The sequence below is a fragment of the Astatotilapia calliptera genome, chromosome 8, assembly GCF_964374335.1.
Source record: "Astatotilapia calliptera chromosome 8, fAstCal68.1, whole genome shotgun sequence".
Lineage (NCBI taxonomy): Eukaryota > Metazoa > Chordata > Actinopteri > Cichliformes > Cichlidae > Astatotilapia > Astatotilapia calliptera.
In genome coordinates this window covers 20,013,786-20,038,180 of record NC_137429.1, presented here as the reverse complement: position 1 = coordinate 20,038,180, position 24,395 = coordinate 20,013,786, and the positions used below count along the sequence as shown (strand labels likewise).

Genomic DNA, 24,395 nt, shown 5'->3' with positions numbered 1-24,395 from the left:
AGTTCCCACACACGACTCCTTCACCTCTCTTGCCCTGAACCACACTGATACAAACGTTCATAAAAGGCAGCGCAGGAGGGAAAAAAGAAGTTGTTGCACAACTTGAAATGAGGAAATGAAAAGAAATCAAATACCTCACTGTGTTAGGACACTTTTCCTTATTCTTTGTCTTCCTGATTCCTGACTCACAAAGTCTGCTTGTCGCTCACGTCAACCGTAAAAGCCCTAGGCAGCTTTATAGTGAAGCAATGTAAACCTCACAGGGCTTTTCCCAGCCTGCATCGGCACTGTTGTGGTATTTTGGAACATCTGTCGTCTGCTTGGCTGTATGTGTTTGTGTGTGTGTGGAATTCTGGCAAAGTGATGTGTTGATGTCTGGGAGCAGCTCTCCAGGGTGTTTTACCCTCTCAGAAGAGAAAGCAGGGCGAGAGAAGCTGTTGCTGATGTTGGAAATCAGTGACAGGAAGCTTTAACCTGCCAATTAGCCAGACTGTAGATGAGCTTTGCCACTACAACCACAGTTTCCTTTTTTTTTTGGTCTTTTTTACGAGTCAAAGAAAAGGGGATGCTGTTGTCTAAAAGCAGACACAATACTATGCAAAAGTTTTGTGCCACCATTTCTAGAACCACTCATTCCTTTATGTTTTGCAAGGAAAATGAGAAATAGGTGCAACACAAACTTGCATGGGAATACAATATCTAAGGGAAAAATATAGTTTGTACAATTCTAACATTGAAAGCCAAGATTTGGCATGACTACATTTATTCTTCAACACAGCCTAAAGTCTCTCAGGCAAGCGTTCTTGTATTTTATGTCATGTTTCTTTTCTTTTCTTCACTGGTGATGTGCTTGGCATCATTGTCATGCTGAAAAACGAAGCCATTGCCAGTCAAATGGTATTGCATGGTGGATCAAAATCTGATGGTACTTTTCCGATTCTATAATTCCATCAATTTTAACATCTCCACCACTGCCTGAGATAGAGCCCCAAACCACAACAGAGCCTCCGTCGTGTCTTAGAGATGGCTGCAGACACTCTGTTCTTGTGTAATTTGGCATCCCTCAGCCTTTTCTCCCCGTTTTCCTTCCTTAAAAATGGCTTCTTGACAGCCACCCTTCCACTGAGACCATTTCTGCTGAGTCTTCAATGAACAGTAGATGGATCAGCTGAAGGACCAGATGCATGTCTCAGGGCCTGTGTCAGGCATTTGCTGGATTTGTTTTTCTATTTTTTAAGAACATGACTTTCAGATACTGTTAATCTGTAGTAGATGTATGCAGTATGTAGTATGCAGAATTACAAGAAACATGAACTTGTGCTGCCAGAACAGCCCTGACCCAGGAAAGCATGGACTCCATAAGACAAATGATTCTGGGTTTATTTGTATTCATACCACAGAAACTGCCCTGAAAACTCAACATTTGTGTTTTCTGCCACTACTTCTTTTGCCCTCCATTTCTCCAGTCTCCTCAAATTTTTTAAGAACACACTTCACACCATGCTTTAAATCATCTTGTTGGTGTAATAATATTATTTTATACTGATCAAACTCTTTTTATCTTTGACAATTTTTACAGAGTCAGGAAAAAAAAGTTTTTTTTATGTTACTCTGAAGATGGTCAGGTACTAGGACTCAACTGAAAATGAGTGAAAAAGCAGTCAATGTCCAAATAAAACCTTCAAAAGACTTTCAGAACATTTGGAGAACTATTGCTAAAAGCAACACCTCCTAAACAAATGAGAGTGGCTCAAGACTTTTGCACAGTATTGTATTTTTAAATTACGTATTTGCGTAAAGAGTACAAGGAGAGGTCACATTTTTCATAACTGAATAAATCATCTATTTAAGTTTCTCCTGGTTGTACTTAACTTTTAAGGCAACAGTCTTATTGGAAGCTTTCAAGGCAACAAAACGAAATTCAAGCCATATTTATGCTTTTATGCCAACGCATAAAAAAGACAGGAACGTTAAGTTGTAATGACTTAAAATCAAACCATCCGTGTTCATGAGCAGGCTGGAGATATTTCTGACAACACATTTGGTGGAGTTCACTCATGCACTGTTGACTTGAAGATGCTGGAGGGGGCAAAATACTCTGCGGATGACTTGCCCTGTTTGTCCAAGCTGTGTCTGTTCGCATTTATCCCCGGGAAGCACACTAGGGAAGAAGCTCTGAGCATGCCTCCACCCCCGCTTGAACATCCATACCGGTACTTAAACTAACCCAGTTCTTCAATAACAGGAAAAGTGCGTGCAAAGATGTTTCAAAATCGAATGTATGAAGAAAACACATGAAAATAGGACATTGAGTCTTGTGTCACCAATTTCTGCAATTTAGCCAAACTGTGATGATAAGTACAGGGTGGCTTTTGTTGAAATAAAGCGATGCGATGGCTCTGATGTTTTCCTGTCTAGATGACTGTTTGGATGACCTAGAAGTATCATATCAGGAAGCTTCAAATTATCTGCAAAGAGCTGCAACAAGTCAGACAGCTAGACTTCATTTAAAACTACTTCAGCTCTCTGTCCTTCCATAGTTATATATCATTCTTTTTGCTATAGCTTAGCATAAAGTGGGGAATTACAGCGAAACAGCTCAGCTTTTTCCAAAGGTAACAAAATGCTAAGCATCCCACTATACTGTACAAAAGCACATAATTTCTTCATATTTTGCTAGGAAAATGGGAAATAGATACAAACACAAATGGAAATAGAGTATAGTCATTTCCTGGGAGGACGACTCTAAGTTGCACCCACTCAAAAAACAAAAACAAGAATAGCACAGAGAACAATCCCACCCCAACCTCCATAAAGTTATTTCTCATTGTTACACATTGTGAGCTTTTAGAGGTGCTGATTAGGCAAATTTCAATACTGTTGCACAGAGCCAGGCAATCCATTTACATAATTTACACTCTACTATGCTAGGCTAGCACACCACCATCACAGTGTTGATATTTCCCAATGTGTATTTTTTTCTTTTTGCATATAAAAGAAGTATATTATGAATAAATGGGCCAAACAACAGACATTAGTTTGCAAACATTAAAGTGGAATAAGACGAAAGCTGAAAGCGAGGGACAAAGGGCAAAAAAAATAATACAGCATATGAAATGCAGAAGAGACAGTGCAGTGACACTGAAAATCCTTCCAGCACAGTGAGTTCATCGCATATTCAAAAGGACATATTCAATTTGCTGTTTCAAAATAACTTCATAAAAGGAACACAAAGGAACAATGTTCACGTTTGAATCTCTTTCTACATCTGACTCACTTTTTTCTTTCAGACGCTGCACGCTGAGCTTTGAGCTGCCAGTCAAATTTTGATAAAACACACAGCCGATTGTGGGCAAATCTTCAATAAAGCCTCCTGGAGAAGGAATGAGTGAAAGAAAAGAAGAAAAAATCAAAACCAGACTTTTCAATATCAGAAAACACAAATATAAGACTTCACAGATCGATATCGGGAAGACATTTTTCAGCATTCTTAATTCAGATCACAAATAAAGACGTTAGATTAATCAGTGCAGGGCTCCTTCTTCTTGACCTCTCAATGGTCAGTCCACATGAACTGAACTGGCAGCTACAGGAAAAAACATCCTCCATGTCTAGGCCACAAATGCACAATGTGGTAGTTTTATGAAAGGGACAGGGCTGGCAGAAGAAGAAGAGGGCGAGAGAGGATGAAGAAGATCAACAGAGGGAGAAAAGCAAGAAAATCAGAAAAGACAAATTTCTCACCAGATGCATCCTAAACAGAGTAGCAGAACTCATTTCTTGCTTCTGTTTCCGTCCCATTTTACTTTCCCATCAATCAAGCTCTTTTGGAAAACTTTAGACTGACTTCGGTTAAAAAGGAGGTGAAACCGAGCTGTCGCATTCCTGCAAAATTGATCGAGTCTTTTATAGCTGCATGTGCTGACCAGTGCTGACCAGTATATCTGTGTTGTCCAGAAACCTAGACTACAAAGCTACAGTAGCTGTGATCTATAATATACCCCATTTTATTGTCTGTTTTGCTCTACATGGAACCATAATTTACACATCGTGTTCAATGCAACTTGAAACTAGCAAATGAAAGCACAACATAATTAGAGAAACATGAACAGTGGGTGCATTTTTTCATAAACTTCAAGACAATTAGAAAGAAGAGGAGTCGCCCCCTGCTGGACAACGAATGCACGTTTATGCCACTTCCACTTTGGCCTTACTTTTCAGATCTGGAAGCCTTGTCTGTTCACCTGCTGTAATATAAATTAATACAAATATCTAGTCATCACATGGCAGCAACTTTTTGCATTTAAGCATGTAGACATGGTCAAGACAACATACTGAAATTCAAACCGAGCATCAGACTGGAGAGGAAAGGTGATTTAAGTGAATATAAACGTGGCATGGTTGTGTGTGCCAGACAGGCTGCTCTGAGTGTTTCAGAAACTACTGATCTACTGGGAGTTTCCAACACAACCATCTCTCAGGTTTACAGAGGATGCTTCAAGAAAGAGAAAATATCCATTTAGCGACACTTGATGTCCTGTTGATGCAGGATCAGAGGACAATAGCCAGACTTCTTCAAGCTGATAGGACAGCAACAGTAACTCAAAAAAACACTTGTTACAACCAAGGTAAGAAGAGCGTCCCTGAATACACGACATAATGAGCTACAGCAGCAGAAGACTACACCAAATATCACTGATGTTACCACAGAAGAGGAAGCTGAGACTCTGATGAGTCTTGATTTCTGCTGTGACATTCAGATGGTGGGGTCAGAACTTCATCCTGCCTCGTATTAATATTTTCCTGGCAAATTTTTGGTCCCTCTTGGTCCAATATCCTCCATATTGTTGCTGAACACGGTCATCTCTTTATGATCACAGAGTAGCCATCTTCTCCAGGCTGTTTCCAGCAGGATAACATGTCATGTCAGTTCACATCATCTCAAACTGGTTTCTTGAATGTGACAGTCAGTTCCCTGTACTTAAATGGCTTCCACACTTACCAGATCCAGTCCAACAGAGCACCTTTAGGATGTGGTGGAACAGGAGTTTTACATCAAAGATATTTAGCTAAGAAATCTGCAGCACTTTCATGATGCTGTCATGTTGATATGGACAAAAATCTCAGAGGAATGTTTCCAGCACCCTGTTGAATTACAGCAGTTCTGAAGGCAAAACGGGTCCAACCCAGTACTAGCAAGGTGTATTTAATAAAATGCCCTATGAGTGTATATTCTCATTTTCCAAAAAGCAAGCTACATGTGACATGGGCGAGGGTGGTGGTCATATTGCCATGACAACAAGAAGCAACAGCCAGGCGTGATTAGTGATTAGTGAATGGTCAAATAATTGTAAAATATAGGAACCCAGGGTTTGAACATATTTTATATCTGTATTTTGAACATCGTCCCATTTAAAAACAAAAACAAATGCAGTACTATGAATGTTTTCCAGGTGAGAGTGTTTAAAAATTTCCAGCATTTAAACTATATCACGTATTCTTTCTTGTTTATGACTGCTGCCTTTCACCACACCATGAGGTTTGGCTGCTTTGAAGAACTACAGACTTTGACATGGTTGGACAGGGCATCATTTGTCCTCATTCTAGTCTAGTATACCAAACTATTTTTACCATAAAGACTGGAAAAAAACAAACAAACCCTCAAACAAAACACCAGCAGTTTTCTAGTAATTCCCCAACCAAGGTACAGATCACCAAGCTGATGTGTTAAGTAGTGAGCATTATTGGTTCATTGAGCACATTTTGTTACCTTTGGAGAGAGCTTCCAAATTCACACAGCTTTTATGAAAAGTTCAGCTATTTGGTTGCTGTAGCTTAATATTTTTAGAATAGCAATGGACAATATTAATCTTCTCATGGAACATTTGGCAACAATGAATTTCCAAAAATGTGGAACTATTCTTGTAAGTTCGATTTGCAGAATTTTTGGCATTTGTCTGGGACAGAGTGGATAGAAAAAGGATGAAAAAGATGAGTTATTTCTTACTGCAGACACAAGACACCAACAGAACATAAAATAAGGTATTCATGAAGCTAGCAGGAGCAGAAGAGAGGGGATAAGATCAAGTAATCAGCACAAATCTCACCAGCAGGACCACCTGAGTCTGAAGAGACAAGAAACAGCCAATCAGCAGCGATTGCTGTGGTCGATGTCCTCAAAGAGTCCTCTCCTCTCGTAACACAAAGCTACTGTCTGGCAGAGGTCCTCACATGAATACTGAGACACGCATAGACAGGTACAGATGGAGGATGAAAAACTGTGTTTGCATGAGGGAGGGGTAGCTAAACAATAGAGCTAAATATGACAAATGCACTCAGCAGCAGCTGATGTTGTCCTCCCAGGTTACCATAGGTTGCTGAGGTTGCTCGTGGTCATTCACTCCTGCTTGGGTGGATGAAGCTGAAAGAGGATGGATGACAAAAGACAAAGAAAAGTGGGTAAAAGCATACATGTGTATGTCTGCCTGGGTGTGTGTGCAGAAAAAGCACAGCTAATCGCTTATTTTGGCAAGTCCTGAGCAATGGCAGACTGTGAGAGGAAAGTGTAGGAAACGTCTCGCAGATACACACCCTCACACACCAACCTTGAGTATTTGTGGGTTTTTTTAAAGAAAAAACATTCTGGCCTGTGTGTCTAAAGGAGAACATTGCCCAAATGTTCCAGAGCCGAGCTCCAAACTTTGCAGGAGGAGAATGTGAAGAATGCTCTGACTCTTCTCTTCATAATGTGCAGAAATTGGACATGATAGAATCTGAGTATCAGGTTAGATTAGCTTAGAAGGTCATCCTGACCTGCACTGTTTAACCCCTTTTTATGAACATTGTCAGCAGCAGCTGTGCAAACTCACATATGTGTGCAGAAGGTTATCTGATGAAATGGCTAATTACTGGAAGGGGTAGCCAAATGTTACTGGAAACGGCCTTGATTGTATGTGTGTGTGTGTTTACCTTCAGAACACCATTCTTCCTGTGAAGTCTGATCACGGCTAGCAGGGTCAGGTACTTGATTTTGGACGTCACTGCCTTCCATATTTTCATCTTCAGTCCTCCTCTCTTCTCTCAGATTGTTCCGTGTATTCCTGAGAGTGTCAGAGCAAAACAATACCAGTGTTTACTTGAGATATGGGTTTGCCAATTTCATGCACGTCAAGCTCCTGATAGACAAGACATGGGTCAGTGATCCTATTGGATGAAGATTTGTCACAGAGGCCGATATCTGTGAGGATGTTTGTTGTTAGATTTGATTCAAACCAGAGCTGTTACTGCTCTCGATCTCTGTGGTGAAGCATTTGAGTACTCTGTGTGCTCCTTCTGTGTGTGTGTGTGTCTGTGTGTGCGTTTGTGCGTGCGCTGCTTTAGTGGATGAGTTAAAACTGACATAATGACTTCAACATATGCAAGATTTCAACTTCACAACTTTACAAGCTAATAAGTGCCGGCAGAGCATTTTTATTGTGATAAGCAGTTGACATTAGTGGTAAAATGAGGCTAAAGATACTTTAAAAGTTAATTGGTACCATCTGTGACGCAGTTACATACATGAAAAACTGCTATATTGTGAAGTTACGATGTTTACACTTGCTGTGTCAGATATAAAAGATGAATTCTCAAAGTTACAATAACTGAGTGACAATTTAGGGAGCCAGTGTTTGATTTATGGCTGCACAGTAAAAATGCCCTAAAGGATGGTGCCTTATGTCAGTAGTTGTCACTTCTGTACATGTTTATAATCATTGCTGAGGTGGGAACTACATTTTAAAAATCCAACTCTATTAATTAGGGCTATAAAGGTTTAGTCAGCTAGGATGACTCGAATGGAAGAAAACTGTTTCCTAGGTCTCAGTCTGTGCAGCTATATGCATAGTATGACCTGCACTGTGGTTGAATGAGGTATGGTGTGTTACATTACTTCCTCGTTGAGCTTGCTGGGCTGGAATAATGGAAAAATCCTGGTCATACTGCTGGGTTAAAACCTGGTAAGCAAACATGTAAGCTGCTTTGTGAACCTGCCCTTACAACCAGAGTATGCTAAAGGACACTTGCGTGTTGTCTAGTGCTCTGTGGGTTGCTGATTAAACCACCCACAGAATTTGAAGCCAAAGTGGCAGCAGCAGAGAGTGGTGAAGTGCCATCCATATAAAGAGTATAACTGACAAGAAGCTGCTTGAATGAGTGCTAAAACTCAGAACTGAGTTATTATTTTCCACTTCAAGTTCTGTTGTATCAAAGTTAATGGGATTTTATTATTATTATTATTATTATTATTATTAATTTCTCTGTCTGAAATAAGGTCTGTCTTTAATAAAAATGTAGGAGATTTTCCAATTTTGTTCTATAATATAAAATCTATAAAAACAAAACAAACACAATTTTAAATCTTTTACACTTCCCAAACCTGTAGTTTGCTAAAAAAGAAAAAAAAGAAAAGTGGCTAAATGAGGTTATGGATGTTATTAGGCCTATTAAACATCATCACAGTCATTGACTATATATAAAAGATGGCCTCATGGTAAGTTATTACTTAATGTTATAGTAGCAAGCTGCTACAAAAATTTCACAATGCACATACGCAAATAATTATTAGTAATTACTGCTATAATGAGCATTTCCTCTGTCACCGTGTTGGTTTTCTACACGTGATTAGAAAGGGCGGGTGTAACTGTGGAACTCCACGCTCATTGGCCCTGGTATATGTGTCTGTGCATGCTTTGTAAACACAGTACCATTTTCTCGCTTGTCAATCACAACGATTGACAGGCAAGAAGCTAGTACTGTGTTTACAAAGCAAGTTTTTTTGGTTTTGTTTTGTTTTTTTATTCAATGTGACCCAAAATTAGTGACTGAACCTTTCTAGAAAATTGTCCAAAATAGTCCATTTTCCCATTGATTCTGTTTTTTGCAACCACATCTAATAGTTGGTCTTCAGACAGACCTGGAAGTTACATCCAGGTTTTATATTGTCGGTGGTCACCAGTGTTGGTCAAGTTACTTGAAAAAAGTAATCAGTAACTAATTACTGATTACTCCCCCCAAAAAGTAATCCCGTTACTTTACTGATTACTTATTTTCAAAAGTAATTAATTACTTAGTTACTTAGTTACTTTTTAAAAACACGATTTACAACCTGAAGAGGTGATAAAGTGATAGATCTTTCAGCCCAATTCTACTTTTTCTACATAATCCATCATACAAAATGTAATCAAATGGAAAAGTCTCTTTTTTTAACTTGTTTTATCAGTTTTAATCTTTTAACTTTATGCATCAAGCAAAACATTTAATTATATGCAACATTCTCTGACTTGAATAAATTAGTTTAACATTTAAACCTATTTTCTACACATTCCAGCACATAAAATAAAATATTTTTTGTGTTTTCACTCACTCTTTCAAACAGATGCAAGTAAAACACAGCAGAAAATAAATAAAGTCAAAGACTCAGCGGTCCTTTTGCTCTATTTTCACCTGTAAAGCAGGAGCAGGGTAGGCGGAGGGTTACCCTGGTGTAGGTGTGCTGCGGTCAGTTGAAGAATCCGCGCGAGTGTCTCTGTGAGTTTCCCATCACGTCGTAGCTACTCGGTGCTTGCTCGGAAGTTTAGGGTTTTTTTTCGCTGTAAAAAGAAGTTTTCTTCCCACGCACGATGGACGCTAATGTTTTTGTCACTTTTTATGGAATCAAACTCAAAGTAAGGTCAGTACTTCCACACTTTAAACGCTGCACGCTCATACTCTCTCCCGCACTCGATATATTATCCATTGTTGATCTGCACACAGCTGCTGTCACCAACGTCGCACTTGCTTACGTCACTGTCATGAGACATTCTCGCAAAAAAAATCACGGTTTTAGTAACGCAGTAACGCAGCGTTCCTACGGGAAAGTAACGGTAATCTAATTACCGATTTTGCAATAGTAATCCCTTACTTTACTCGTTACTTGAAAAAAGTAATCAGATTACAGTAACGCGTTACAAGTAACGCGTTACTGCCCATCTCTGGTGGTCACTACTTATCACTAAAAGTGGCCTCACTCCTAACCCCCCCACCCCCACCCCTTGGATCTTATGAAGGTGGAAAAAAAGGCTGTGAGCTTGTTTGTTTCTACTATTGGAGCAACTGCAAGTTTTACTGCATCCAAGATTTTTTATCTCCAGATGTGCTTATTTATAGCCTAATATTGGTGATAATTCATAAAGATGATCTTGTTGTAAATGTCACAAACTTCACATAAAGCTTATTCTAAATTTAAAAACCTACAAAAAAGTCTCCTTTTTTATATGAAACAATGACTAATGAAAAAAACATCATCCCTGCAGCACTCTATTTACACTTTGGCTCTGTCACTCTCTTCCTCACACAGACATTAAATGTACACTCTCCATAAGTTAAACAATACTGTTGTCATGATTTTGCTCCTCGTGAGGTTTATGCAGACATTTATTTATATTTCTAAGCATGTGCTGACTCTGTCTTTAACTTTAACTGTGCTTTTTCCATCCCCTGAAATTAAATTATTCCTGACAGCTCTCTCCTTCATGGTCCATGTTACCCAGCATGTGACAGAAATACAGAGAGCAAAGATGTGAGCCAAGCCAGAGTTTACGACCTTTAACCAAAATGAAGTTTTTATTAAAGACTCAAATGTTTGTGGAACAGTGAGGGAAGTTTATTTTGGAGAACATGTTCAATCATGACGTACATTTCTTACATTTCATACTTATATTAGATTTGGTACAAACCCTGCACTGTTGATATTATCACTTATTGGACTTGTCTTCTGTTTGATACTGGCAGCTTTAATTTGCCACTCTTCTAGTTGTTGATACTCTTGAATGATCTAATCTCAAAAGACTGCCATGTTTGCAAGCCTCATCTTGAAACTTGGCATGTATAATAAAAATTGTGCTTCAAATTATTATGTGTGCAATCACTTTTAGCATTTATTGCCTCTAATGAACAAGGAGTGACGTTTTGGCTCAATTTTATTTTCTCTCTACTGACCTCTTACCCTGTGTGTATTAAACACATTTCTGTCAAGACCACTAGTCACAATAAAAATGTTATTTCCATCTACAGCTGTTTATATCTGGATGTACGGCCCTCTGCTGGGACCTTCCACCATACCATGCACAAGCATGGAAAGATGCAGAAATGAGCAGGGGCATGGGAATGCACGGTAGACCTGACATTGATTAAGTTGGATACAGCATGAACAGCATGAAATGGAGGAGGTGGGTTGCAAGGCAGATTGCAGAGGATGCAAGCCAAAATAACTCAAATAGCAGATCCAGAACCATCATCCAAAAATGCTCTCTGTAATTGTGTGTGTTTTTTTTTTAATAATTAATGAAGACACAAGCCAGTTTACCTACCTATGATAAGTTCCTGGGTCAGCGATATTCCACGTCACCTCTTGCCCAAAAAACCCCACATGATTGCCGTCCTCTGTCCATAGTCCAGCAGAACCATCAACTGATGCTGTCAGGACAAACAGTCTGTCAAACACTTCAAGGACTTCCACACATATCAAAGCCCTTTTGTGAGCCCTCCAAGATTGCAGCAGCAGTGGAGGTTGTTCACAAGTTGCCTGTATGAAGAAAAATATGTCAAGTATATGGGGATATGAGGTGCAGTGCACCAGGTGCAATCTTATTCCCAGCACACCTCAGGTTGGATGTCCACTGCAAAGGAAGAAATGTCCCAAATCTGAAGTGAGCCTGTTGTGTCACCTGAGACCAGAAAGGTGTTTTTAGACTGATCTGAGTTCAGGCTAAGCACACGCTCACCTGGCTGCTCTGGAGCGTAGAAATGACCTGGAGGGAAAAAACACAGAAAAAATAGACTTGTGCTCATAAACTCATCCAAGCATAAAGTACTAAGTACAATCTAAAAGAAATTTTCTTGTAACAATAGGCTTGGATATATCTTTATAGGCAGTTAAAAAGTCTGCTGGTTCACTCAAAAGTGCATGCAAGCAAATCTATTTATATTCTGCTTTTGTACCATTTTCAAGAATTCTTTCTTCACTTCAATAACAAAAGTACTTCTGAGACAAACTGCAAACTCTTCAACAGATTTTAGTTGTCACCTGCATTCCTCTTATGTCATGATTTCAAATCCCCCTCTCTGCTGGAAGCATGCACAGACACATAGATACATATATAAATCTATACAGACATACAGTTCACTCAAATGCACTCATGCAAGCCTGTACCCATATGCAGTGGTTACAGTGCATGAATCCCACACCACTAAACACAGATGGGATCTGGAAAGAGACATAGTTGTGGGCTGCCAGGAATGGTACCGGCTGGCAGCCAAGTCGACAGTTCAGCCTAACTGTCACTGCTTGCAAGGGCTGTTTGTAAATCCTTCTTATGGGAGGAGGAGAATTAGAAGTGACGGATGATTAAGAGTTTTTATCTTAGATTAATGTTTTCTACTGCAGCATCTTTTTTTTTTAAAGGACCTCACATCAATCTCTTCTTTAAGCTTTTTCTTGTGCATCCCACTCACCATAACTGTGATTGTCATCAGTGATGCTCCAAAAACACAGCCAACCACCCTGGGATGACACTAGGACACCCTTGTTTCTTAATTGTTTCCTGCCAGCTCGATGCTGAAGGAACAAGATGCTATCCACGGGGAGAGCTGACCTGGACGCACACAAGCAGAAAGAAAACCACAATCATGAATATGTCACTATCAGCTAAGGATGCAAGATACTTGACTTCATTTATTCATCATTTAATTAACTGTCAGGAAAATTTATGAGAAATTAGTTTGATTATGTCTTCGTTACTTTAATTACTTATTCTTTTATACCTTTATCATTCATGCATGATGATAAAAGGAATACCTTTTTTGAGTTCTGACATTTTACATCTATTTGATATTTCAATAATAATCTGCATGTTATTTAAACATTTGTTAATCTAAGCTTTTATTGTGTGTTATCGTCAATAAAGACTGCAGAGAGCCAAAGATAAATAATTTTTTACCACGCCAGCAACAAAATTTGATCTGGGATACAAGAAACACGATGTAAATTAGTAGATAAATCATTAGTAAACTGATCCATGCTGATTTGTTTTGTGTCAAAACCTGCAAGTCATACACATCAAGTTTAATAGTAAACCCTCACTGACTGCAAGACAGCACTCGGAGCTGCATCTCCTTACCGTGCCTGCGTCCCTCTCTGCAGGTGGAGCATCGGTCCTTGTGTCTCCATGCTCCAGATCACTACCTCTCCATCATAACTGGCTGTAGCAACAACGCTCAGAGCGGAGCACTGACACACAGCCAAGATGTCTGATTTGTGGACACCGCTGGACTTCCAGGACATGTCTGCTCTCACCTTCAAGTCCTTCAGTGCACGAGTAAAAGAAAAATAAAGCACAGCTTAGTGCACAAGCATTTTGGTTGAAATGATGATAACTATATACCTATATACCTCATTTATAAACACAGTTTATAAATGAGGTGAAATAATCTGTCTCTTCTGTAGAAGCTCTACTTACTTCCCCAGGTTGCTCATAAAAAAGTGTACCATGTTGCAGTAGACTTTTTTAAACAAATTATGGCTGTGTGAAGAATTTGAACTTACCAGGGGCGTATATAACGTATGCATATATATAAGTGCAATTTACTGATTTGTGATTGCCCCTCTAGGTTTTGGAAATGAAAAAAATATATAACGAAACAGACAAGCTAAGTTCTGCTTAAGCGAGGGACTTTACAGTGAGAAACATTATGTAACTGGGCAGAGGAAAGGAAAAAAGCAGCATTAAGAATCTGCTGCAGAAGCATAAATACTACTGTTCGCTTTAACAGATGACTCCAGCCACAGAGCAGATGGCAGCTGAAGGTTGAAAGGTAAAATGTAACACAAGAATTTGAAGCTTGAGAATAATGTGCAAATGCAGACTGTTATATATTTATACACTGAGACCTGTGCAGCAGCATGCATAGCTGTAGGTGGATGTGGGTTTGTATTTATGCGCTGAAAAGACTTTAGAGACTTTCTTCACTACTGACAGGAAAACACAAGACTTCTGAATTATTATACTGAATATGATGGGACAAGTTAGTGTTACTATTGGAGGAAATATTTTCTGAGCCTAATTTGGACCACAGTCTTCTTAAGGCCAAGTTGTTGTTGGCATTCTTAAAAAAAACACTTAAATGTTTTCTGAGTCTGTACTAGATTAGTCACTATGGTGACAGCTGTTTGTGTAGGACTCATCACGCTGCTTTAAACATCTGGGAAAGAACTTGTAGCAAGAAAAAAAAAAATGTCAAGGCTAAAACTCTGTGAGACTAATTTTATAGCATCTTAATATATCTGAGCTTCTTGGGTGGACTGCATTACCCAGAATCCCCTGTCAATCAAAAGTTTATGTAATGCATTTAATACTTTATGTTGTTCTTTCTTGACCCACAGCTAATGAATTTTTTTCACTGCCTTTCCAATCTGAGAACCAGCAGCTACTGTCAGATGACTAAGAGTGTGGAGATGAAGGTCAGTGTTACAAATGCAGGTAAATTTAAAAAGCAAATATAAAAGTTAATCATTATCAAGTTACAGCAAAATAGTTCTGAGAACACATTTTAGCGTGTCTTTTGCTGCCTATGGAGGTTCTCAGTCATCCAGATCACAGTAGTTTTGAGAGCTTGAAAAGCCCTCACGTGCTTCAACTATTTTTCTTTTGTCCCTAGCTGGCGGTCGGCAGGGAAGGTCGTCCACCAAGCCAATACGTCGCTGTGGGTGCCGCAGGGTTCTCATCTTTGTCAGCGATGCACTTCCAAGACTTGCGATCTGGCCTTGACCTTTTCTTGCTTGAGGATTAGACGTCATTGTTGAAGATCGTCTTCAGTTTGCTTGATCCAAGTCTTCTTGGGAGCGTCATGCTTGATTCCCTAGTGTGTGGCCAAACCATTGCAGTCGTCGCTTCTGGATCAGCTCTTCCATCTAGGGCTGATGGTGACATTGACTACGCATTGTGCTGTTGCTGAGACGGTCACGGGGGGACACCCGGATAATCTGATGCAAACAGCGCACGTGGAAGACCTCAAGCTTGTTGAGGTCATGCTTGAGGATGACCCAGGTCTCGGATCCATAGAGGAGAATGGGCAATACTAGTGCGCGGTACAGTTGAATTTTGGTGATGAGGGTGACGTTTGTCTTACGTGCTTCATCTACCACACCTTACCTATGTTTCTATATATTCATACAAGCAGCATAAGATATAGGACATTCTGCCTTCTTCTTTCAAACTCTCAGTGCTTGTTGTTCTTTACAGGACTGTTTATCTGCACCTAACCAATGCCTGATCAAACCTGATTGGTCAATACTGCAAGCCACAACAGAAAAGTTCCAGTAGCTCACATTCTGCTGTTTGCCTACAAATTCAGCGTGTTCCTGTGACGATTAGACATTACTGCTTTTGGAAAACTTACAGTTATCCCTGTCAAAACCACAGGCCAGCTGGTTTCTTGCTGTGTTGAATATACACGTTACATATAAGTTACGTTGAATATAATAATTTTAGGTGCATTTGTGAATGCTTGTCTCTCTTTGCCGTTTGCCTTGTGATTGATTGGTGACCTGTCCAAGGTGTACCTGGCCTCTCTCATCCTATGACACCTGAGATAGGCTCTTTGACCCTGAAACAGTAAAGAAAATGGATGGATGGATGGATGAATGGATGGGTGTTGACTGTATAAATGGCATCCATGGAGCTTTTTTTTAGATAAAAGACAGAGCCGAAAAGGATAGTAAAACCCAGAGTACCAAGTCAATCTTAATTTTAGGATATTTTAGGATGGAAAGATAAACTATAATCCTCCCTGAAAATACGTTTTCTTTCTTCTCTGCAAAACTAGAGCAGGAAGAAAAACATTGTTTTCCAGCCTGGTGTTCAGTAACCCTTAAAACTGTATTTATGTGTGGATTATAACTTTAACGCACCCTTGATTTTACCTTGTCTCCTGCAATGCTGTACTGAGTGATGCACTGGTTCCACCCCACAGCCAGTAAATGGTTGTCATGGAGGCAGGTCAACCCAGTGACTTCAGAGTTGGTGACGGGCTCCAGCTTGTGTAAGTTTAGGCCATTTAGTAGATTCCACACCTGCTTGGGGAGTGGCCAACACTCTGATTTAAGTATTTTACACATTGATGCATTACAGCCAAATTTCTTTCTCTATATAATAATAAGTAATAAGATGTATTGAACCTTAATAGTGCCATTACGAGCTCCCGTGATTAGTCTTCTGTGAGAGGAGTCCAGTGCCATAGAGGAGAGCACCTCTTCTCCATGAGCATTTAAAATGTAAAGCCGCCTCCTTCCTGTCTCTACATCCCACAGAAAGACTGATGAGTCAGCATGTCCAGTCACCACCTGCCTCAGGGTGGGGTTGTACAAGGCGCAGGAGAGGTATGGACCCTGTTTAAATTCTGTCCTGAATTCCTCATCAGTCAACCAACCACCTCCTCCTCTTCTCTTTTCTGACAGATTGAGCACTGCCAGGTAATCTTTGCAGGCCACCACTAAATGAGGTTGCATCTCATCAGGAAGAGGAGGGCTAAGCAACAGGAAGGGGAAATTTCCATGTTCTGGGATGCGACCTGGTTGCAGACAGGGAAACTGCAGACGGAGAACTTTCAAACACTGATGGGTAGAAATGTCCCAAACTCTCAGTTCCTGGCAAAAGAAGACAAATGCATCATCATTAATTCGAACATAAACAAGCTCTACTAGCATATATTCACATAAAATATACAATTATGTATGCATTTATGGTAAATCCTAATTCACTCACAGCATCTCTAGAGTAGCTGAAGATCTGCCCGACATGTTGGTAAATTGCAACATCTAGTACCGTGGTGTGGTGACCCGGCAGTGTAGCCACAGGACTTGAAGTCACATATTGTGACCACAGTCTGACTTTTCGGTCAGAGCCTCCTGTAACCATCAACTGTAGGGACGCGTTGTAGTCGAAACACTTGGCTCCCTGACATGAGGCAAAAGCATTAATATCGTATAGTATACAGAAGATGGTGTTTTATGCAGGTGAAAATATAAATGAAGTGGTGGTAAATGCTTCTTTCCTTTCAAAGATACATGACTGAGATTTTTGTTTTACAATGTTCAGACAGTTATTTGGAGAGTAAACCTTGGGTTTCAAAAAAACAAACAAAAAACAAACAAACCCATTGTGAGTGACAGGAAGCATCACCACCCAGTTTTACTCCTTTCACAGCAGCCGGTGACACTGTCTGTTTCTGCATACTGCTGTGTTTGCTCTTCTAGATAAAACTGGCCAGTTATAACAGCATTTACTACACTGTAACACTGTCACACTAGGACATTTAATACTATATAAAACTCTTTCTCTCTTAAACAGAGTTTATTTTCACATGTCAACCTGCCCTCGTAGGTCTGTGTCACCCAGTCCCCAGTGCTGTGACACACAGGTCTGACTGACATTGATCCAGATCAGAAGTGGATAACTATGAAAATCACAACAAAGTCTAAAAGCCACAACATGAGAAGTTGATTTGAAGTCAGTGATGTTACCAGATCTTATAAATAAAACAATTCAACTAAAATGTAGAAGGCAAAGGGGAGGATAAGAACACATTTGATTTAATTTCTTCAGGTAAAATAAATGTATTCAAAATAAAACAGGTAATGTTAATGAGCTTATCTCCTGACATCAACGGAGTTGACCCTGGCTTGGCTCACTCTAGCATGTAGAGGCCACATTAAAATGAAAGCTATAGCAACTGTTTTCACTGCAGATGACATATTACATGTTCAGTACTACAATAATTATGAAATATTATAAATAAATAATGCTCACAAAAGTGGTCCAACCTGGTGCTGGAAAAATGTATTTTTGAAGTGGCCAATGAGTGTATTATCAATCAAACTGACCTTGTTACCTTGTTAATTACCTGGTTAAATTTCCAAATGTAAGGCTCCTGCTTCAATGACACATTCATAAAGACCACAGATGTGGTGTTACTTTCTGACGAAGTCATGATGACATTGGCACTGGGTTCAAACATTACTCTGGTAATTGGTTCCTGGTGGATGCTGGGGATGTGTTGATAGGACACCATGTCGCTGTGTTCACCAAGATCCTGTGAGGAACGAGGGTGAAACAAGAAAAAACAGTGAGTCCAAATGATGTTTAAGGAAAAGTTGTAGTGTAAGCAGCAACACTTCAAAGCTTCTTGCTTCCATGCTTCTGTAACAGAATTCAGTAAATAGAGGAGGGAAAACCTACTTGGAAAAAGATCCTTTGTGGACCTTTGTCTCTCTTTGATGGTTTCTTAAAAAGTCCCTTGGATGAGTTTAGGAACCACATCAGGTGGACTCCTCCTTTTTCATCCCCCAGTAGCAGCAGAGGAGGCTGTTCTAGACTCTTGGAGTGAAAACCCTTTAGATTGAAGTGATGCATTTAGTGCTTTCCAAATGGAGACATCCAGCTAAAACAGTAACATCTCACACAAACAGTTGTCCTACCTGCACATCATACCAGTAACACAGACAGGTCGGCACACTGCGAAACCCTGGGAGCAATTATAGGACAAAGAGTTAACAATATTTCCGGACTTCACGTGGTTTAGTTGGTTTTTGTTAGGAATAAAAGTACCATATAAGTGAATTTCCTCCAACAAACAGTTTGAAGAAATAGTAACAAAGCGCAAGTCCCTGCAGTCAGTTGCTATGGCAATCTTGTGGACGTTGCCCATGTACACCGCATCGGTGGTCCAACCCCTGAATCTCCTTGTGTTTGCCACTTCCTCTGTTGGGTCTCCAGCAAGCTGGTTTAAATAGAAAAACGTGAGTGAGTGTGCTGTAATTCCACGTGGATATTAAAGTAGCAACATGATGTCACTCACCCCTAAAGTTTTGAGGGTGTGTAGGCTGCTGTTCCAGGCGGTGATCTGACCCCCCTTACTGACGCTAATATAGCGGAGTGGAGGAGGATGGGAAAGAGCAACCACACGAACTGTTGGCTCCCGCTGCAGAGCAATAAGTATGAGACAAGTGTAATCAATTAGAGAAAGGTTACAGGAGGAAAAAAGTAATGGTTGTCGAAAATAACATATAACTCAGGGCAGAAAAATTAAGATGCTTCATCTTTCATCTATTATAGTAATGGAACACTTTATTCATTATAATTTATAGGAGCAGCTGAGTGCACTCTTTTATACTTACATTGGTTAGATTTAACAGACCCTGATGAACCCTAGAGTTATTAAAAAGGTTTGGCAAACTGCCCTGCTTAACTCCTGCAGGGTGAAATCCAAAAGTAGCGAATGATACTATAATAATATATGAGAATATCTTCACAGGCCAGGTGAAAATAATTAAAATAATGAGTTCCAAGGTCTGTTTAGCTTCTTTAGCCATTTAGTGCAGCACAGTTAGCCTGTAACCATTATGGCTGAGGCAAGAAAGTCATCACAAATCATGTGTTTCACTACTGTAACCAGTCAAAATGTCTCAAAGGCTACATTCACACTGCAGGTCTTAAAGCTCAATTCCCATTTTTTGATCAAATCCGATTTTTTTGTCTGCTTGTTCACACTACAAATAAAATGTGACAGCAAACGCGCTCTAGTTTGAACCCACTGTTAGGGTCCCTGGGTCGTTGACCCAGTGTTTTGTGTTTTTGGTTCTTTGATTTTGTTATTTCATTATATTCTAGCTTTGCTTTATGGGTTTTAGGATCATTCTTAGTTTAGGTTCTCTGGGTGGGGTTGGTTAGAGTTTTAGTGTTCTGGTTTTCTGTCTGTGTTCCATAGTTGCTGTCTTCCCTGTCTGCTGTATCCCCACATCCAGTCAGTGTTTGTGTCTGCCCTGGTCCCACGTCTCTGTTCCCTCTGTAGTGCCTGCATGTGAGTCTGTGTTATGTGTTTCCTGTTTTACTTTGAAGGTCTCTGTCTTATCTCAGTGTGTTCAGGTTACGCTTCTTTGGTCTCGTCAGTTCTGATTTGTCCCAGCTGTGTTTCCCTCCTGTTACTCATTCCCTGATTGCTCCCTCTGTGTATTTAAGCCCTGTGTTTCTCTGTGTCGCGATCTACCGTTTATTTTGCTGTGTGTTTTGCCAGTCCACCGGTGTTAGTTTATTTTCAGTTTTTCCCAGTTATGTTATGTTTGCGTTCAGCATTAAAGCTGTTTTGGTTTAAGTTTGTCTCCGGAGTCTGCATCTTGGGTCCTATTCCTGTTTGCACACAGCCGTCACCTAACACCCACAAAGCGGCCCGCATGCGCAAAAGAAGGCGTCACACACAACGTGCTCTGTTTAGACCCAGACCAAACAATATTGTTTGACTGATGGCCCTTAATATAAAGACTTGTTTCAGACTTTACTTTTCCCAATTTTGCTTTAAGTTATAAAGTTATTTTGTTATTTACAAATGGCCTAATAATTATCCTTATTGCGGTTTTAGAGAGGAGCGGTGCTTCAAAGTATAGTTGCAGATTTCTGTCAGAATCTGCAGATTATACAGTACAAATAAAATGTTCACGTTTCTCCAACGTTGTCTTCCCAACAGTTTCACTAACATCTACGTTTGCAATGTCTTCTCCGGCGCTGATAATAACAAGACATCTGTCTTGTGTCGGTGACGTAAAAGACGGATTTAATGCGACATGACCGTTCAAACAGCAGTGGCTTTCTAAAACATCAGATATGTATCAGATTCAGTACCACATACGAAAGTGACCCAGATCACTTTTAAAAATATCGGATTTGTGCTTTTCACACTGTCATACCATGATCGGATATGGGTCGCATAGGGTCAAAAAAGTCAGATTTGATGTACTTTCGCCTGCAGTGTGAACGTAGCCAAAGAGAGCCCTAAGACACAATTTTTGGCCACAGAAGAACTCTTTAAGCTAGGCTAACAAGCTAAATAACCTATAAAAAATATGACCACCTAATACTTTTCTCTGAAGTCAGGTAATAAATTAATACAGTCCAACATTATTATATTCTCTTACCTTTGTTGGTCATCTTCCATGAACAATGGCTCTGTCTTTTTTCGTTGCTAACTCTATAGTTGCTAACTCTATAGTTGCTAACTTTGTCTTTGTGCCATTGTTATTTTTACTAGAGACTGTTAGCTTAGCTGAAATGAAGAAAAAGTTTACACAGTTGTCAAGGGACATAAAACCTTTTTAAAAAACAAAACAAAAAAACCCAACAAGCTTTAAATAGACAAAGGCTTTGTAGTGCTGCAGTGTTGATTTTTTTTATTTATATGCGTGATAATCTTTATATTGAAAGTAGTAATTTAATTCATCAAATAAATTTTGCCTAAACTAGTTAAACTAGCTTAAAGTAAGTAAAAGTGACTTGCTGTATTGGATTTTCTTGTAAAGAAGCTTGTATATTCATCTCCTACAAATACACAGCATGCCAAAATATTTTGATACATTTTCTACTTTATTTACATGAAAGTATAAACAACCTATTAGAAAGCATCAAACGTTTAGGAAATAAATATAGCATTAACATTAGAAAAAGTAGCCTATATTAATAATAGTAGTATATTTGGTATCATATCTATTAATGTATATGTGTATGCCGCTTTTAAATTACATTTTCAAAAATAAATCTTTTAAAAAAAATCTTACTTCTAATTAATTGAAAAATGTTTTCAAAAGAGACTTTTATTGAGTGCTTATTGTTTATTGATTTCCATAAATCAATTTCCCATTTGAATTATTTATTGATCATATAAATATTTTTGTAAAAAATGTTTTCTTTTCTTTTAAAATATCTGATAGTGATAGATAATTTGAATGTCTAAATATACAACAACAATTTACAATTTAAGTAAGTTGTCATTGATTTTAATATATTTATACTGTACAAATCATTTATTAATGGTTAATTCCATTTCCTCTGTATTTCTTTTTACTGGGTAGTAAAATATAAATGTTCCATTTTGTAATATACCATTAAACTCTTAAAAAGTGATTACATATTGTTTTAAGTTTTATGTCCTTTTCCAAATACTAACTTGGAGTCACTGACCATTTACTCTCTATAACTGTTTCTCCTTTAGAGATACAAAATACTCTAATCCATTTGAGTTTCTTTTCCCCAAGTTTGTTTAAGTCATATTATAATGTTGTTCATTTTAGTATTTGGATAGCAATTTTGCTTTGAGACAGTTTTTTTTTCTGCTGCACTCAGCTTTTGGGAGGTTTTTGAAACTTGAATTCTCTAAATGTTAATTTTGACTAGGTAGTTGCCTAATTCTGGTAAGTAATTAAAAAAAAACTGTCTAAAAATCAGACCATCTGACCACGATGCACCAGAGTTACCTTGTTATGAGAGCAGTGTCTAATCTGAGGCTGGGCCTCCAGCAGAGCAGCTGTGGGATTGGAGGCCCGCTGTCGCTCAGTGTACTCCAAAAGCAAGTAGGAACACAGCTGCTGCCATTTTATTTGTCCAGTGCAGCTGATATCTACCTAGACATGAAGAATGTAAGAGTCAAGTCAGCAATACACCACTGTTGTCTTTTAATAGGACAGTCACTTCAAACCAGTAATAGACTGACAGGATGCTGTTTTATAAACTTTTTTTTAAATCGTGGATTACAATATAACCCGCATCCAGTTTTGTCAAGACTTATAAAAAAACTTTATTACTTTTTACCTCATAAAAGAATCTCTTGCACCACGTGTCCTCAATATTTGGGCCGATGACAGACTTCAGAACATCCCAAAACTCCTCAAACGTCAATCCACGTTCTTCACTTGTACCTCTATTGCTTCCCTTCAGCTTGTGTTCCTGTGTCTCAAGTCCAGCCTTTGAACAGGTAAAAGCATTTCTCAGAAGCTGTAGGTGCTCTGGGCTCAGTTTCTCTGCAGGACTGACACCGCAGGCCGGATCACTGCAGAAAGCAGCACATCAATGATCAGTGAAACGAAAGAGCAGAAGTAGAATAAAATGTGGAGGACATTGCCAATAAGGCAGCACCCCAGCTTAACTGAGCATAAAAACATGATCATTTCTTAAGCATTAAAGAACTGTTAAGTTCAGTGTCTAACCCCTATTTTATTTTTTATTTCTGATTCTTTATTGAAGCCATTACATCACTGACAGCTAGTAAAAAGCTCACTGCAGAATGAGTGCAGCACTCCCATGTGGTAGTTTTGATATAACACACTTTTTTTTTCAAATAAAGGGAATAAGTAATGAAAGAATATGTAAAGTTAGGGGGATGTGTTTTTAAGAAAAGCGCTCCCTGCCACCAGCACCTCCGGTGTGGGCCTGTTGCTAAGGGAAACTAACAATAAGTCACATGTCTTACCATTGTGAGGTATTTTCCTGGTCCATTGGGGCATGCATGAGTGGTCCTTTACATCATACACATTACTTACAATCAGCAAATGGAACAATAAAATAATTAAGTAATAAAGAAGCTGTTGTCTCTGAGTTTAAACTGTGTGGAGTGGATGGAAGAGAAATGAATGGAGAAATGTGTGAATTTAAGAAGTTATTTGAACGTTTGATACCAGTGTTCAGCTTCTATTGACTTTTCATGAATTGTTTAAGGTGGAAAAATGGAATGAAGTACAAATAATGAAAGTTAAAATGTTTTTTTTTTTTTTTTTTTAGCTTATTAGAAAATATAGGACAGAATCAGATATAAGAATGTGTTAGCAGGCACTACTATCCAGAGGTGACAAAAATCCATATCAATGTGCAAAGTTTATAAAACAGATTTTCTACATAAAGCAATCCCTAATTAAAAATAATATTTTATGTTTGCCAAGACCAAACAAGGGGAAAAAAACTTACCAAAACCTGCTGTGTGGCACCTCTTTCTCATAAAGTGTCCACAAATTTTTTTTGTTTCTAAAAGTATCCATAGTGATAGCCCGATTCTACCTTTATCACAGTCTGAACTCCTCCTTAAACTCTTCTTTTATGGTGAGCATGAAAAAAGAAATGAAGAGAGAAGCCAAGACTTCTGTATAAATGAGTTGAGTCGACTCCGCGATCCTGGCTGTGCCTTGAGCCTAACCATGCACAGCCGTTGTTTCTGTCCACTCCTCTCGCTTTTCATGCAGTCCTCAAACAAAGCCTGTTGTCTTCAGACAGGGAAGGAATGTCCACATCCACAGAAGCTATCGGTCGCAAATGTTTGACCACACCGACAAAAGATAGTCAACACATCTCTGAAGAGACTGCCAAGGAGACCTGAGAATTTCCAAAGTCTATTTGGGGCAACAGAGCCACAAACCCCACAGACCTCTGTGGGTTAATCATTTAAAGAAGCAAAGTTATTCACCACCAAGAAAAGGCTGAGCTTTCTGAGCTTTATCAAGAATCTATGTA

The 24,395-nt window shown here is 39.1% G+C and overlaps 1 protein-coding gene across 2 annotated transcripts; it reads right to left on the bottom strand.

Moving 5' to 3' along the window:
* Positions 1–1,757: 1,757 nt before the first annotated feature.
* Positions 1,758–24,229, bottom strand: LOC113028553 (cilia- and flagella-associated protein 337). 2 transcript variants are annotated; one of them, XM_026178928.2, is made up of 19 exons: positions 23,856–24,229; positions 22,707–22,944; positions 22,373–22,519; positions 18,931–19,053; positions 18,681–18,852; positions 18,551–18,597; positions 18,312–18,464; positions 17,977–18,165; positions 16,839–17,030; positions 16,253–16,720; positions 15,998–16,147; positions 13,197–13,381; positions 12,532–12,671; positions 11,680–11,828; positions 11,388–11,602; positions 6,970–7,100; positions 6,369–6,421; positions 6,108–6,238; positions 1,758–3,373 (listed from the first exon to the last, which is right to left on the bottom strand). In XM_026178928.2, exons 1-18 carry the CDS (start codon positions 23,924–23,926, stop codon positions 6,149–6,151), a joined length of 2,913 nt encoding a protein of 970 aa, XP_026034713.2. In that variant the 5' UTR covers positions 23,927–24,229; the 3' UTR covers positions 1,758–3,373; positions 6,108–6,148. The 2 variants fall into 2 exon arrangements, with proteins under 2 accessions (XP_026034713.2, XP_080161694.1); XM_080305568.1 differs by having other exon boundaries at positions 1,758–6,238.
* Positions 24,230–24,395: the final 166 nt, after the last annotated feature.